This window comes from Aplidium turbinatum, chromosome 8, assembly GCF_918807975.1.
Source record: "Aplidium turbinatum chromosome 8, kaAplTurb1.1, whole genome shotgun sequence".
Lineage (NCBI taxonomy): Eukaryota > Metazoa > Chordata > Ascidiacea > Aplousobranchia > Polyclinidae > Aplidium > Aplidium turbinatum.
The window spans coordinates 27041280-27057500 of NC_137479.1; the positions used below are offsets into that span (position 1 = coordinate 27041280).

The 16221-nt window shown below is 38.6% G+C and overlaps 1 protein-coding gene across 3 annotated transcripts in view; it reads right to left on the bottom strand.

Annotated features, from left to right (window-relative positions):
• Positions 1-16221, bottom strand: part of LOC145775109 (C-myc promoter-binding protein-like) — a 57905-nt gene that overhangs the window by 19266 nt on the left and 22418 nt on the right. For all 3 annotated transcript variants that reach the window (XM_082586312.1, XM_082586311.1, XM_082586310.1), the window contains exons 6-14: positions 14394-14563; positions 8805-9049; positions 8084-8150; positions 7573-7631; positions 6858-7002; positions 6208-6383; positions 5723-5915; positions 4793-4910; positions 4083-4308 (exon numbers count right to left, since the gene is read on the bottom strand). In XM_082586312.1, the coding sequence (XP_082442438.1) occupies positions 4083-4308; positions 4793-4910; positions 5723-5915; positions 6208-6383; positions 6858-7002; positions 7573-7631; positions 8084-8150; positions 8805-9049; positions 14394-14563 (1399 nt within the window). The remainder of the gene's footprint in view (positions 1-4082; positions 4309-4792; positions 4911-5722; positions 5916-6207; positions 6384-6857; positions 7003-7572; positions 7632-8083; positions 8151-8804; positions 9050-14393; positions 14564-16221) is intronic.

Consider the following 16221-nt stretch of genomic DNA (forward strand, 5'->3'; position numbering starts at 1 on the left):
CATGAAAGTTGGTTTGGTCTTGGTAGCAATAGTTTCGCATTGTTCTTGCCGGTTGCAATGTAGAATACGTAAACGCAACATAAAAAGAATAAAATAAACCTATCTTTTTATCTGTTTTCTTCTCTAAACAGATGGATCATTTCTAATTAGCTGTGGCTCTCCGCAATATCATTGCGAAAGTGATCAAACTTAAAAAAAAAGTTTTCTTGATCAAACTTAATTTATTTTTCATTCTTCATGGTTTAGGCCACCGTTTTGAACTTTATGTTCCATAGATTGTTACACATAAAAAAAACTATGATTATGAAGTAACAGTGAAGTATGAAGTAAAACTTATGATGAAAGTTATGAAGTAAAACCAACCAACCAGTGATCACCATTCTTATTGCTTATGAGAGGCTACCAGAAGGTGAGTAAAATGACTAGTTGACTATCAAGTTCCTACTAGCCTACCTAAATGTTATTTTAAAGTATGAAGCTAATGATCATACCAAATATCTATTTTATATTTGGAAATTGGAAGTGCTGATTATTTTACTTAAAACCATTATGGTTTTGCCACCTTTTCTTTAGTTGGCTTTATTACTGTATTTTGTTTCTACAATTGGTTTGGTTTTTGAATCTTTATCCTGTGACTGAAAAATCCTTGAAAAGTTAATCCTGGAAGTTTCGCATGCCGGTACTTGTAGAGACTTTTGATGCAATATCGCTTGATTTGCCTTTCAACAAAAAAAATGAATTCAATTGAACGCACATTTAACATTTAAAAGTCATCGCAAACACAAACATGCTAGGCATGTCCAGTGGGGGATATATGAAAACATTAGGGGGGGCACCACAGTTTAAAACAAAGGAAATATGTAATACAACATAGACAATGCAAAATTTGTTAAAAAACAAACAAAGTGGGAGGGGTCTGGGATGCTTGCCCCCTATAAAAGTTTACCTTGCTTTGGTGACATTTCGTACACTTTAAGGCCTAATAATGTAAATTTTGTATCAAGACACACCGTCACACACTTTATATTTTACCAAGTTTATCAAAATTGGACTTCTGTAGAAGTTTGTGTCACAAACTTTGATTTCAAATTAAAGCTTTGTTTTAAACATGCTATCTTTATCATAGCCACAAAGAGATTTTAATGATTGATTTGTTGAATGTTTGTATAGTGCTGTGTTGGCTTTCAATATAATTTTGAAAATTTGCTAATGTGGTCCAAACTTCCCTTAGTGTAGGCCTACATGACACATTTCACCTCATACATTGAAATAGTCCAAATTAATTGTCAACTAGTTGAGTGAGTAATGTGTTTGTAGATTACTACTATACGGTACCGTTCCTATTATACAACCTAGTTTACATTAGTTTGTTTTAGGATGGACCCTCGGCCCCAGAACCTCATACGAGGATGATCTTATTCCTTTAATGCATATCTTGATCATATTTGTACTGCATAAAAACAAAGTGTGCCTGATACAATTGCCATCGCCGAACACTGTTTTGGCTTGTCCATTGTACTTTGTAGACAAAATAAAGTAATATTCCTTCTCAGAGGTTTATAGGCTATGTCTCTCAGTCACATTTTGCTATGAGCATAAAAACTTCATTTATGTGTATCTTCATTGATCACAATTTGATTTGTTTTGCAGATATGTTTGTGGTCTTATAGGAATCGTGATGATTCTTCTGCTGTTAAAATTTGAAGCCTTGCACTTTCTACTTCATCAATGCAAAGTCCATGATAAAGAATTTGAACTACATAGTCATTGTACTGTCATGGGCATATACTATATCAGAATTAATACTACACCTACTCTAGTATGATACATTATTCCAAAAGTATACATGTAAACTTTTGCTTATAGCCTATTTCATCGGTATATTAAAAGAAACTATATAATACCCTTCAATTGTTCTGAAGTTATGGGTTTTTATGGTTACTTTGACTATGCATTTTATTATAATCACTCTTAAAATGAATTATTCTGAAATCAGGAGTTTTTATGATTACTTTGGCTGTGCTTTTCATTTACAAACACCCTTAAAAGGAATTTAATGGTAAGAACACACATATAGCATATCATGTTATACTATGTGTTCTTAGGCATTAAGAATTGTTTTGACAAAAGTGTAATATTAACTGACATTGTTCCATATGTGTGTCACACAAACATGTTAATATAGAAAATTGTAATTTCCATCATTAGACAGATTAATGGAAAAGCATTTGTTTGCTGCAAATGATTTATTGTTGTGAATAACTGCCATTGCACTTGCAGGCCTATAGATTTGTTGATAAACAGCCATAGATTGTCAACTATAATGGTGGTTTATCATTGTCAACATTGTCATTACAAAAAATTAATTGTCCATGTTTTTCATTGTTATGACTTTGCAACCTTTTTAATTCTGTTAGTGCTATTTTATTTGCTTCTACCAAATTTGTAGCATCTGCTTTTTTCATTATTTGTGCATAGCCTATAAACAATTATACAGAAAACTGCCATAATGCAAAAATTCTATCTTTTTGATTCGCTGGTAACAAATAAAATTGAATGAATTCAGTTTTTTTTGTATTAGCCTTATAATATTTTACAAAAGCAGAAAATAAACAGCTATTAAACTATAGCCTATCAATCAGAGAATTTAGTCCATCACAAGTGATACGGTAGTGATCTTTGAGGTCTCATATACGCCTGTAGCCTACTGTATAGGCCTATTTATCACAAATACGCATTGCTCAGTGGTTTACAATGCAGGCATTTTCAGTGCTCTTTATGCTGATTGCAAAGTAGGAAAGCACTTTTTCTAAGGCTTTTGATGACCCCAAGGGGTAGGCTATTTGCCATTTTCACTGACTTAGATGTAGGCACTACAGTATATGAACAAGGCCACATTTATATAGTAGTGGGCTTGTGGTATAGTTTTAACGCTTAAATGAAGAAACCAATCCTATTAAAAAGCGAACAAAGAATTCAAAGTTATTTTACAGAAGTCATGAAACAAGGAAGGTTGTTGAACAAATGTACCAAGGTCAGGAGCAAAATGGTTGGAATGCAAGGTTAATCTAATCAAAAAATATATAGCCCAGAAATAGACAGTTTGGTGTTCGAAATGTTTGCTAAACGTGAGTTTAGAATCCAAAGTTACTAAAAAAAACATCTAAAAGCATAGCCTGTCCAAAAATTACAATGGTGCTGTCTTGGTGTTGGTCCACAGGCAGCAAAGTTTATATTACCGACTTACCGTAACAAAACAACCCACTCGGTGCAATTAAAGGTTTCTGGCATTGCTTTAAAAGTCTGGATGCCACTCTGCACTTCATATTGTTACGTAATTTTTTTTGGTTTCTCCATTTGCAATATATGACCCTCAAAAGTGTTCTACTTTGATATCATAGTGTGCTGATAGATAGCTAGTGTAGGCTAGAGTTTCATTACTGTACGTCTGTACTTGTGTTATAAGCTTGTTAGAGTCCTGACTTAGCTTGGATCGTTGCTAGGTTATGTACGCACCGATGCGTTAAATGCACGACAAGTGGGTGTAATCGAGGTGTTGCCAGCCAATCACTTGCGCCGAATCATGAAACGTCACATAGAAGTAGTGCCTGTAAATGTGTTCATCCGCGTTCTTTTTGATATCTTCAAAGCCTAATATCTTCTTAGCGAACACAGGTTTTTGCTTGAACTTTTTTGTTTTAGACTCAGTAAAAATTACTCTATCGAACCATATGAAGAAAGTATTGTCTACTGGGGGGAAGCAACTCAACTAACGAATTTTCAGACTCGGCCCACAGCCTAAAGTGAGTAGTCATGTAGTGGTGTCGTCAGGAAGATCACTCCTTCTCAATAGTGCATATTCTTGGCGACAGTTAGTTTAGTTGTTTTTTTTTTCCACAAAGGTAAGGATTCAATTGAATGACAAAAGCAGAGGTGGAGAACTATGTGGCATGAATTAGTGGTGCGATACTGATAAGCCCAGTCTCATGGGCAAAACACGTGTCTATCACTGTCAATGCTTGCTACACTTGACTGTCGAGAAACAAAACATTTTGGAGTGACTTCATAATTCTTTTAATTACCTTTTCAATGAGTCATCGGCTTCGATAAGCTTCACTGAATCGAGGCCTGGAGTTAGTCGATCGATGCATTCATCAAAGAAGACCAGGCTGGAAGATCGTCCAGCAGCACCCTCTCCTCCAAAGAAGGATGTTAGTGATCGCTCCTCAATGAAGGAGGAGAAGAGTTGTGTCCCGATCAGGGCATGGAAGATACGGTGGCTCGATTTATCCCGACTTTTAACGAATTCTACCAAAAAGATTCTTGAATAAACACCTTTTTAAATGATAAAGCGAAAACAACTCATCGGCCAAAAGAGTCTGCCGCTGAATTAGTAGACATGAGTTCGATTCCTAGTCAAGTCATATAAAAGATTAAAAAATGTATATATTTTGAATGTTCTTCCTGTTTTGCAATAAGCATAAAACAAATAGACTTAAATAAATGCGGTTGTTTGCATTGAAAGTAACTAACTACTCTAGGCTGCTACAGAACAAAACACGTAGGCAAAATGCTACCGACTCACAGTTAATAGTTTTGAAACAGACCTTCCCGGTTGAAAAGCGCATTTTAATTAGCAAAAATAGAAGAGTGCCAACGTTTTGCTAGTATGACAGATATTTTTTTCTGAAACTGCTGAAACATTCAGTAAAAACCTAGTATGTGTGGGTGGGTTCGTTCGAACTACATTACGACATTACGACAACATGATGTTAAATGACGCCAAACAAACCTTGAATGTTGAACAAGGAGCTTGGATCTGTGGTGCCAGCGCAAGGCGCTTCAGTGATGGGAAGCAAGTATTGACGATATCCTTTCATCATGGCAGCCATCAACTTCAATACAGCTTCCTGTAAGCAGACTAAGCGATAAGCTGAAGAGATCGATCAACAAAATTGTGATTAAAAGCAGCAAAATAGCAACGTTTATTGTTTGTGCTATACACAACACGCGTCTCGGAATGAAATCGTTACTACAACATATAGAAGCGGCAACTGTTACATCTTCACTAAAAAAATCATGTAATATTGTAAAGTAGGGAAGGTGGTAGTCATCAAAATGCAAGTAAAAGTTTTAAATTTTGTTGGAATTATTTGAGAAACAAAAGCATTGCAGAAAGAAGCGTAACTGAGCGAATTGATGATAACATCACATGACGTAATGAAGCCTAAAATGACGGTAATGGCACCACCTTTGCTGGAAAAAGGAGGATCTGCGTCCGTGAGAAACAAAAGTCTTGCTAAGCACCCAACTGGCATTGAAACCCAAATAAATGCCCATGGTGAGGTAAAAAAGGTAAATCTTTTACACCAGAGTAAGAAGCCAAAACTAGGAGTTTGAAATTGGACGATGTTTTTTGTTGTAACCAGACTTCCACCCAGTGGATGAAGATTAAACTGAAGGGGATGGGAAGACAGAAACCAATCATCTCTCTTTCTACTTTTAGCTGACTGCTTCAGCTTCCTACGAAATTCACACACGCACGCATGGTTTTAAGCGTTGTCAAGCCGGAGCCATTCTAAGTGTCTTGTAGAACGTCTCATCACTCGACGCTTAGAGGGCAAATCAACCGTTTTTTACATTGATTCAACGTTTGCAGACGTTGAATCAATGTAAAAAAACGGTTGATTTGCTGTCTAGGAAGTTATAATGCTTCACAAACCTGGATAGCCAACTCGAGGTGTCGATGCCGTTCGATTCGGACCAGATCGAGATCAACTACAGACAATGCTCCAATCGACTCTTGTCTCGGGCAGTCCTTGACTTCCTTGAAGTAAGTTTGTAAAGTTGATCTCAAGATCTTTGCTGGTTTCTTGGGAAGCATTTTCCATCCAAAGTGTTTCTTTTCCTCCATTCTGTGAAGGAACACAAGAAATCAACAATGCTCAAAACAAGAATATTTGGTGGATACCAGACGAAAAGTTCTCGGTGGTGGCTTGCGATTGCAGTAGCATCATAATGATGATAATTATCATTTTGCAATCGTGGCCATACCACTAATTCACTATAAATAACCATAGCCACAATCAAAGATAAAGGTTTCTAAACACAGATCAAATCATCGCCCTCAACAAGTTGACCAGTGACTAAACCAACACAAGTACAAACATTATTTTTTGATTAATAAACTTCGTACCAGTAACTCACATGGTGATGCTGTTGGTGTCGAGATTGACACATGCGACATCAGGCGGTGGTTCGTAAAGATCGAAATATCGTGAGTCTACCCCAACTATGAATGGACAGGGCGCCTCCAGCACATAGCCCATCTCCAACGGGCACAATGGAACGTACGTGCATTGCCATTTGAAAGGAAACAAAAGCTGAAAAAGTGCCACAAGATTACATGATTAATGTACTCGGCTGTGAAACTGTCTGCTTGCAAAGTGCTGGGACAAACATACATCCGCAGTGGATACAGGCCAATACAAAAACACATTAATATTACCGGTTGATAAAAGTGAAATCACTTCCACTTCCAGTATGATTCTCAATGGTTTGTTTCTAACAGTGCCGTAGTTAATACATTTCAAATATATTTGCATTGTTTGCCAGCTGTAAAGGGTATCATAATTTCTGAATATCAGTATATCACACTGTAAAACCAATAGAATAGAGATTTATTTTAAGCATTTTCTAAGAATGGAATATTTTTAAAACTTTTCCAAAAAAGAACCAAGACCGCTGCTGCAACCGTTTAGCCATAATCCAGACCGCAAATCAACCGTTTTTTTACGGCGGTTGATTTGCTGTCTGGGAAACTGCACCAACGCAAAGTCCAAGCACCAATAACTTACAGTAATAACAGCTTCAGCCACCCTGGATATCTCAGCAGGACGTAGCGAGTGAATGACTATCTTATGCTCGGTCAAGGCAAGCACAAGCAGTGACATCGTGTTCTCGGGACCCAAGTCATCCAACAACGCAAGAAAAGATGAACCACTGCAAAGCCATTCAAGTCAGTGGTGACATAGATTTATTGTCTTCCAGCTAGCAAAAGTTGCGGTATGAAAGAGTAACTTTTGCCAGCTGGGTTAACAAAGGGATTTTTAACCAGTTCCGATTTTCAACCAAGAAACATCTAAGTTCAATGAAAGCCTATCCCAGCCAGCAAAATCCGTCGAAATACGTCTACAGACGTTGAATCAATGTAAAAATGACGGATTTTGCTGACTGGGATATGCATAGAAAGACAAATACATTTTTTCACATTGATTAGACTGCGTCTGTTTGCAGCGTCATCAAATGGAAGGTACGTTTACGCTCAGCTATCAACAATCAGGTTTTCCAAAGTAAAGTTTTAACATCGGTTGAGCGTCTGAAAATGTTGAAACAGGGCAAAAGTAGAAAATTTTTCTAATTAGAATAGCGCAAGTTTGATAGGAAACTGGTTAAGGTGACGCCACGATGCATGCAAATCAATCAAAATCAACAATCAAAGCAAAGTTGTTTTTATTGAGCAGCGCAAAATATGCAAACTTTCCGCGCCACAGAAAATGTTTACGTGCTCACCTGAGTGGTATGGGAGTGATTTGAGGTCTTGTGAGTATGGCAAGATTGAACGGCGACATCTGCAACATGCAATGCATACATAACCTCGAAAGATAGCACGTGAATTGCAATGCTGAAGTTCCAGTTATTAAATTTAGAAGGAACCTTGTCCTCTGCAAAATCAGTATTTTTCCCGATTGCTGAAGAATTATACAAAAAAGTCGTAAGATTCTGCAGTGAACATTCACAGACTGGCACAATGACACACAACATTAAATAAATCGGACAACTAAATTTTGACATTTTCTCAAATGACCAACGCCAACACTTCCTGTTAGTTAACCTAAGTATAGATAAGTTTACAGAAGTATAAATCTACTAGAAAAATACATCCACGTCAATTAAAAGCAGTTTAATGTCGCAATGATGCAAAATTGTTTAGGCAAATTTACTTAGAGTTGTCGTAAGCCTCTCGTATCATTCGTACACTACTTAAGCAAAGTAAACTCGAAATAAACAAACTCAAGCTAACTTCATATTGCACTCTGGGGCGTTGAGAAGACGGACAAGGAACATTGTGAAGAAAGTGACCAATATACCTGGAACAACATATGACACTTGTTTAACAGGTATCTTCTTTGGTGTTAGCTTAAACATGAAACGCAGATATTGGTGTAGTAAAGAGTGTTATTTTGTACTTGTTACAGCCGTTGGTCCGTCACATTGAAGCAACGTAAAAACAGAATTCGTTATTTTAAACTTACACTTGACAATAAGTGTGAGAAAGCCATGGTGTCAGTTACTAAAAAAAAAGAACACGCACAACAGCGGTTTTTTTAAATCTTGCTTTTTTTAAATCTCTGGCAACAGCGTAACTTTTAAATCTTGCTTGTTGTGAAGGACAGTTAATAAGAGTTTCCTCTAGGTATCTTGTTGCGTGTTTTAATTCTGATTCTTGCTGCTTTACTTTATTCATTTTATCAGTATGTTTTTGTGTTGTGCCATCGTTGCTGAACAGGTTGTGTTAACCTGTTTTAGCCACCTTGATTAAGTCAGTCGTGCTGACTGACGAAACGTCGGAAATACAAAAGCTAGTTATCATCTTTAACATCAGGAGGTAACCTAGTAAATAGTCACCAGCAGAACGCAAATTACTTTTATTATCAAATGCCTGGTGAACAGTCTCTCTCTGTTTTTAATAAGAGTTTGTTGACAAAAATCAGAGATGTCAAATGCACAAACATATTTTCTACCTTTCCACCGGCACAGAGTGAGCTATTGGGGAAATGGTCATTCTGTAAAGGTACAATAGAAAGTCGTGGAAAGCGCTAAACATCGGCCAGCGAGATAGCAAACAGATTGCCTTGTTGGTGTGGATGGTTTTGGTGGTGCGTGACCGCATGCCGTCTCCTCGTAACAGACCAAGTTTGTAACGCTCCTCGTCAGTCAACTTATCTTCAGGGTAACTTTCATAAAAAGAAACAACTGCTCCGAACACCTGTTGAAATTGTTTAGTTAATAGACGTTAGAATTGCATTCGATATCACAATTGGTTGACACTGGATGAGGCCCGATGGGCGCTTTACCTCGCAACCCCTTAATATATAAGTGATAATAAAACATTGAAAGCAGAAAAAGAACATGTTAGTAAGCAGTAGTAAGAAAATAATTAAAATTACACTTTCTTGCTGTAGAAGTGAGTTGGACGGTTAACCAGGGTTGAAAAATTGAACAAAAACGCGTCTCCAGCTCATTGATTTTGAAGAGTCCAACTACAAATCCAGTGTTACCATATTTTCATTAGATAAAGATTCTGTTATCCATTGTGTGAGTTAAAATAGCGCCCACATAAATAAAACAAAAAATAAAGGAAGGCCGGAGGAAGGCTTTTTCTAACTCTGATTTATGATATACTTATACTTAAACACTCTCCTCCCACCACCATGAACTCGCAAGTTCGTCTTGTTACAATTCAAAAGACACAAAACAGAAAAAACGTTCAGGTTTCAAAGTAGATGTTTGTTGAACAAATGAACAATCTATTCAAATAGTCACAACTGGAAACATAATCGGTACATTCACAGTCCGCAAATCAGTTTTTATCACATCCATTTAGTGTCTGAAGACTGATGTGTGCAACAGGACTGATGTGCATTAGGGTGGCCAAAAAAAATGGAAATTTTTTATTTTTGTTTGCACACCCTCTCATTTGAGGAGGATTCATGAAAAAATGACACTGTGAAAATTTGAAGTGAATCCCACAAGAGGAAGTGCTCTCCCACCGACCTCTAAATTTGCTTTCTTTGGCATAATTCATCAAAATTCCTTGAATATGTGACGTAATTCTTTTTTGACTTATCTACATTGCAGTTGCAGCATTTTTGTGTTAACCATTGTTTTACTCTGAATTTATGATATAATAAGTGTTTCCACATGCAGAAAAACATAAATAATGCACAAAATAGATCACATTAACAAGCGTTTGGTATGAAATTAAATGCACTGAACTTTAGCGAAAACCGTATAAAAGTACGTTCACCAGTCACGATCGCAACGCTTCAGGTGACAACACATTGCCCAGAAAAAGCAAAAGAAATGTTTGTAAAGAGTCAAGCCATTGATTTTATTTAATGGAGCTGTTGGCATGTTGGCTTTTACTTGCACTTGTTGGAAGCAGCTTTCTGTGGTGCTCGATCACCTGATAGAGGAGCTGGCGCTGTTGTTAATTTTCCGTAAGGACTTCATTGAAGTCAGTAGCTAATTTGACTGCCCAGTGCCCGCTCTGCACAATCATTGACGACTTTGAGATCATGGCATGCAAGAAATAGCAGCCTTCGATTAAATGCCTGCTGCATGACAGTGATAGCTCCAGTGTGGATTCCCGTATTGCTTGATGTCGTGTCAAAACAAAGTGCAGCTAAGTGCTCTGCTACAACTCGTGTATGAATTCCACTACTTTTTGGCCCATTGGTGATCCCGTTCCAATAGGCAGCTTAGGAATGCCAAGCGGTATCTCAACATGCATACCAGAAACTACAATGGCCAAAGATTCGGACTTTGTGCCATTGGCATTAGTCAAATGTTTACCATGAAAATGAACAAGTGGAACTGTAGCTGTTAATTTAAATTTTTGCAGCACTGCAGCTGCCAGGCTTTCACATGAGGTGTTTCGAGCATTCATGACAGAGGAATGTGACATTGTCAATTCATTTATATATATCAATTCCAGCTGCAGCAAGAGCAGGAGTGACGATCATCATTGCTTGATGACTTGATGTTATAGTTCTGTTCAGTGCTGCATTAAACAGTGGATTATCGATAATGCAGCGTTTTGGTAATGGCTGCTCCTACTGGGTTTTCTTTTGTTTTGGTGTTATTTGGATTTACGGTGCAAACAGTGGGTCACTGGAAGAATCTTCATCATCTGCTAATCATTTTCAGATGAGAAAGCAGCAGCACTTGATGGTACTGGATCAATGCGATTTCTGTTGCGTCTCTGTTCATCATCTTTGCGCTTTCTATACTTTGCAGCTGCTTTGCGATGCATTGGGTCCTCTGTTGTCATCAGTATCTGTCATGCACCACCTTGGTCTATCAGAAACTGGCAGTCTTTTGGTATTGTTATGCGGCATTCCCAGTTAGCATGTGCAATATCAAATAATGCACTTAAGCTCTGGGTGAAGTCAGCTTCTGAGGTCAGCTGGGAAGCTGAATTTCGCCTCCCATTGTGCTTTGATTCTCCTATATCAGTGGTTCCCAAAGTATGGGTCGCGACCCAAACATGGGTCGCGAAGGGTCAGAAAATGGGTCGTGCAGAGACGATCTAAATCTGCCAAAATAGGACTGTTGTAAATTAATTTATAAAGAAACTTTTTTTTTCTTCTATTGAGTTGTTTTAATCCCAACATCGACAGTATCATTGCATCCTACACTTTTATTTGGCTTCTCTTCTATCAATCAATTATGGCCAACAGTTTTACCGGCATTCAAGTCACTTCCTTCAACAAATCACGTTAAACGTAGATTACTCTCTGAGTTGACAATTTAAGATTTCTGAACTATTTTTTTAATTTGAAGTTAATTTTTATCTGCGACCCTGGTTGCAGGGAAGCCGCTACGTAGGCTGTGTTATAAAATGTTGTCAAACGAATACAAAGAAGAACAAGAAGAGACATCCGACATGTGCAAAAAAATGTGCGTAGGCTATTTTTAAGCACCAAGAAGAGGCACTGAAGCCAAACCGGTTTGACTCTACAACGAATCCAGCACTTTTACTTACTCTCTGAGCAAGACGAGCTACAGTAGGCTACACCACTCTACAACTGGTTGTCTGTGTCTTGTTTATAGCAGGCATTTAAATAATCGGGAATCACAGCGTCAAATGTCTGTCTCGCTAAACGGAAATCCTTTACCATATTATACTGCAAACCCAACTTACCTTGGAGTAAAACTTGACCGGCAGTGTTGGCCTACAGACCCCACATGGAGTCACTCCGTGCCAAGGTTACCTCGAGAAATAACTTCTTGAGAAGCCTTGCAGGAACAGGATGGGGAGCCCGAGCATCAACCTTGCGTACAAGTGCACTAGCCTTGGTCTACAGCTCAGCCAAATATGCCACAGCTGTGTGAACCGTAGCAGAAACACAAAAAAGATGGATGTATGCATTAACGACACCTTGCGCATCATCACTGGCTGTCTCCGCCCCACACCTACTGCTTATCTACCAACTTTGGCTGGCATTGCTCCTGCTCATGTCCGTAGGGAAGAAGCCTCTCACAAACTGGCTTTGCATGCAAGACTCGATCCTCAACACCTTCTCCACAGTCACTCCCAAAGATATGGACCAGTCAAACTTCAACGCCTGTCATCAACCATTTCATCGATATGCTACACCGCTTGTGGATAAGAACTTCAGCTGCATGGAGACATGGGCCTAGGAATGGAACGAGCTGCCACATATCCCTCCCCAGTTTTCAGTTATACCAGCACTCTCCATCCCTCCTGGAGCAGACCTCTCAAGAAAGGCATGGGTCACATTGAACAGGATCAGATGTGACGTTGGCTGCACTGGAGCTAATCTGTTTAGGTGGGGGTTGCACAATACGCCGATATGTGTCTGCGGAGCGGTAAAACAAACAATGCTACACATATTCCACGAATGTCCCATCTTACGGCCTCCAAGTGGAAACATCGGTACCGTATTTGACAACCGGACCCAACTACCGTATCATGGCTACACGATGAGGCATTGCCAATCTAAGCTACTACAAGTCAAACGAGAGAAGAAGAAGAAGCAGGCAAACATTGCAAAAACAGTATAGACTGCTGAAACTGTTTATACAGATTTTCTGCGTCTTGGGTCGCGAGATGTTCACCAAACTCATATTTGGGTCGCGCTCAAAAAAGTTTGGGAACCACTGTCCTATATGCTCTTGATGGATGCGTTTTAGTTTGGTAACAACGTGAGTCTTTGCAGTGGTAGCGATATTAGCTTTCACTCACAAGAACTGTACTGCAAGCAAGTGGCAGTGTAACCTTATTGATCTTCATCTCGTAGAACCACACCCCATACAGGCAGCTGACATAGCCCCTCAAGGGAGTCAACACTAGAGAGTGGGTGTCCATTTGTTGACTCTCTTGAGGGCCATGCCAGCTGCCTGTATGGGGTGTGGTTCTTCGCCGTCTACTACGAGATGAAGGTCAATAAGATTACACTGCCACTTGCATGCAGTACAGTTGTAGATGAAGTAATATTAACTACTACCATCTATGCCACTTTTTGGTTTGCAGCACCATCAATATCTGCCCCTACAAATGACCTAGCAATGTTACAGCTCACAGAGGATTATAAAGAGGTTGACAATGCAATTTCTCAAGTGGCAGAAAAAAGTTGAGGTTGCGCTTGTGGTACATCAGTGAGGATCTTGCTGCACTGCCTTTATTCAGTGATAATAACACAGATGATGAAAAGAAGGCAATCGTTAATGCTCTTAAGAAAGACCCATTTCCCGAAGATGTTCGTTGTGTTGCCCCAAACAAAATTGTCAAGTTTTAACGTCTCTCTTTGGCACAGTTTGTAACACAGCGTTCACTTAACCTTTTCGAGTCACTGCTTCTGTTGACACATGGCGTGATCGTGATGATTATAAAGAAGCAGGCAAAGTTTGGCGTCATCTCAAAGCCATCAATGATTGTGCAGAGCGGGCAGTCAAATTAGCTACTGACTTCAATGAAGTCCATACAAAAAATGAACAACAGCGCCAGCTCCTCTAGCAAGTGGTCAAGCACCACAGAAAGCTGCTTCCAACAAGTGCAATAAAGTCAACCAATGGCTTGACTCTTTACAAACATTTCTTTTGCAATTTCTGGGCAATGTGTTGTCACCTGAAGCGTTGCGATCGTGACTGGTGAACGTACTTTTATGCGGTTTTAGCTAAAGTTTAGTGCATTTTATTTCATACCAAACGCTTGTTAATGTGATCTATTTTGTGTATTATTTCTGTTTTTCTGCATGTGGAAACACTTATTATATCATAAATTCAGAGTAAAACAATGGTTTACACAAAAATGCTGCAACTGCAATGTAGATAAGTCAAAAAAGAATTACGTCACATATTCAAGGAATTTTGACGAATTATGCCAAAGAAAGCAAACTTTGAGGTCGGTGGGAGAGCACTTCTTCTTGTCGGATTCACTTCAAATTTTCACAGAGTCATTTTTTTAAGAATCCTCCTCAAATGAGAGGGTGTGCAAGCAAAAATAAAAAATTTTCATTTTTTTTGGCCACCCTAATGTGCATTGTGCACTGGGCAGACTAGAACGTGTCATTCAAAAGACCAACCTTTTCGGAAGTTTCGGTGGTCAGTACAAATGACGAAAAGGTAGGAAGAGGATGGCGGGTTTGACTTGACCAGCATTCCACTGTGGCGCCCATGGGAAGGCAGAATAGTGGTACAGTGGCTGGCAGAGGGAACGAACCAACGTCCTCCAGAGGATATCTACTGAGTAATCCTATTATAAACGACAAAGATGACGTAATAAGTTGGAGACAAAGGCTGCAAATGTGAATAGAAGGGTTGCATATGAAAGTTTTTACCTTTTCAACTATATATATCATATTATAGTGTCAATGTCAACGTTCACCTTATGATTACGAAAGTAAAAACAGAAACATACGAATTGTTTCATCGCTTCCCTGATATTTCACGCACCATGACATTCTCATAGCGAATGTCGTACAAGCAATTTTTTGGAAATTATACAGTAGTGTGGGTGAAGGCAAGTAAAATAAGAAAAAGTGACAGCGATTACTTTTTACGTTGGATAACATAACATGTGTCCAATGCCCATTGCCCAAACATCTAGCCCAAGTCACCGCAACTGCTCAAGGGTGGTAAAAGGCAAATCCTCTCGACATTTGGAGTGGCGAAGAACAAGGTTCAAACGAAGAAAAAGATAAAATTTTCTAACAATTAAGCATAAGGCCGAAGCAGTTAAGACAAAATATTGTAGATGAATGTTGCAATTTGCAACTACGGTATTGAAAGAAAATAATTCTGACGAACATCCAAAATTTTCAGTATTTTTTATTCAGTTAACATCAAAACAACCATTCCAACCTTTTTACACATTCGACCACATAGTCAGTGGTATCCACGCATTTGTGTGTACAATATAAAAACGCTGCTATGCAATGCCTGGCTGAGAGTTAAAAACTTGAATTTCGAGCATTGCTAGTGCAGTGAGCGAGAAGTATTGCCAGATCAACGCCACCGTAAGCTAACAAATGTTACAAAAATAAAGCCTGAAGCAACAACACCTTTGACATTGGCAGCGGTCACGTTCAAGGAGTGCAAAAGAAGTATTGCTTACTTCCTGTAGAGCAAACGAGCAAAGCAAAACTATCATATAATAAAATCGACATCGGCAAAAAAGGAAATCAATGTATCTGATGTTTTGGTCAGTCATACGCTTAAAATCAAGATTACATCAAGCAATCAGTCGAGACTGCAAATGCCAATAGACAGCAGTCATAGCCCAGTTGGAAGCAACAATGCGAACTTATCATCTAAACTGTGCCTACTAGTGGGGGTGGCCAATTCTTCCCTTGCCGCAATTGTCTTTGCCTCCCGATTGTCTTAGTTTCTTTTACCCTATAGCACAGGGGTCCTTAACCTGAGGAGCACGCACCACTAGGGTACGAGGATGCTGAATCATTAGGATTAGGCATGAAACGATGGGAAAAGATTATTTGCTTAGTTTCCGGACCTCAACAAACATTCTGAATTCACCACGCGATTATAATTTATAAAAATCAAACAATTTAATTTATTTTGAATTTAATTTTAGTTTTGAAACCAAACTATAAACACATATGTGTCGTGCATCGCACATTCAACACACGCAGTAGCAAATTCCGAAACTTTCACATTGATAAAGTCAATATGGAAAGAACGGATTTTGCTTTCTGGGATCGAGACAAGTGAACCACCGCAAAACTAAATATTACTTTGGAAACATGTGGGAGCGACTGCGATACACACAGGCAGATTTTTTTAACTACAAAAATGTAAATATCACAAATCAATAAAAAAAACAGACTGACTCCATTTTTTATGGAAAACAAATAAATACTAGTATTGGCATATTCCATTTGGGAAACTACAAAA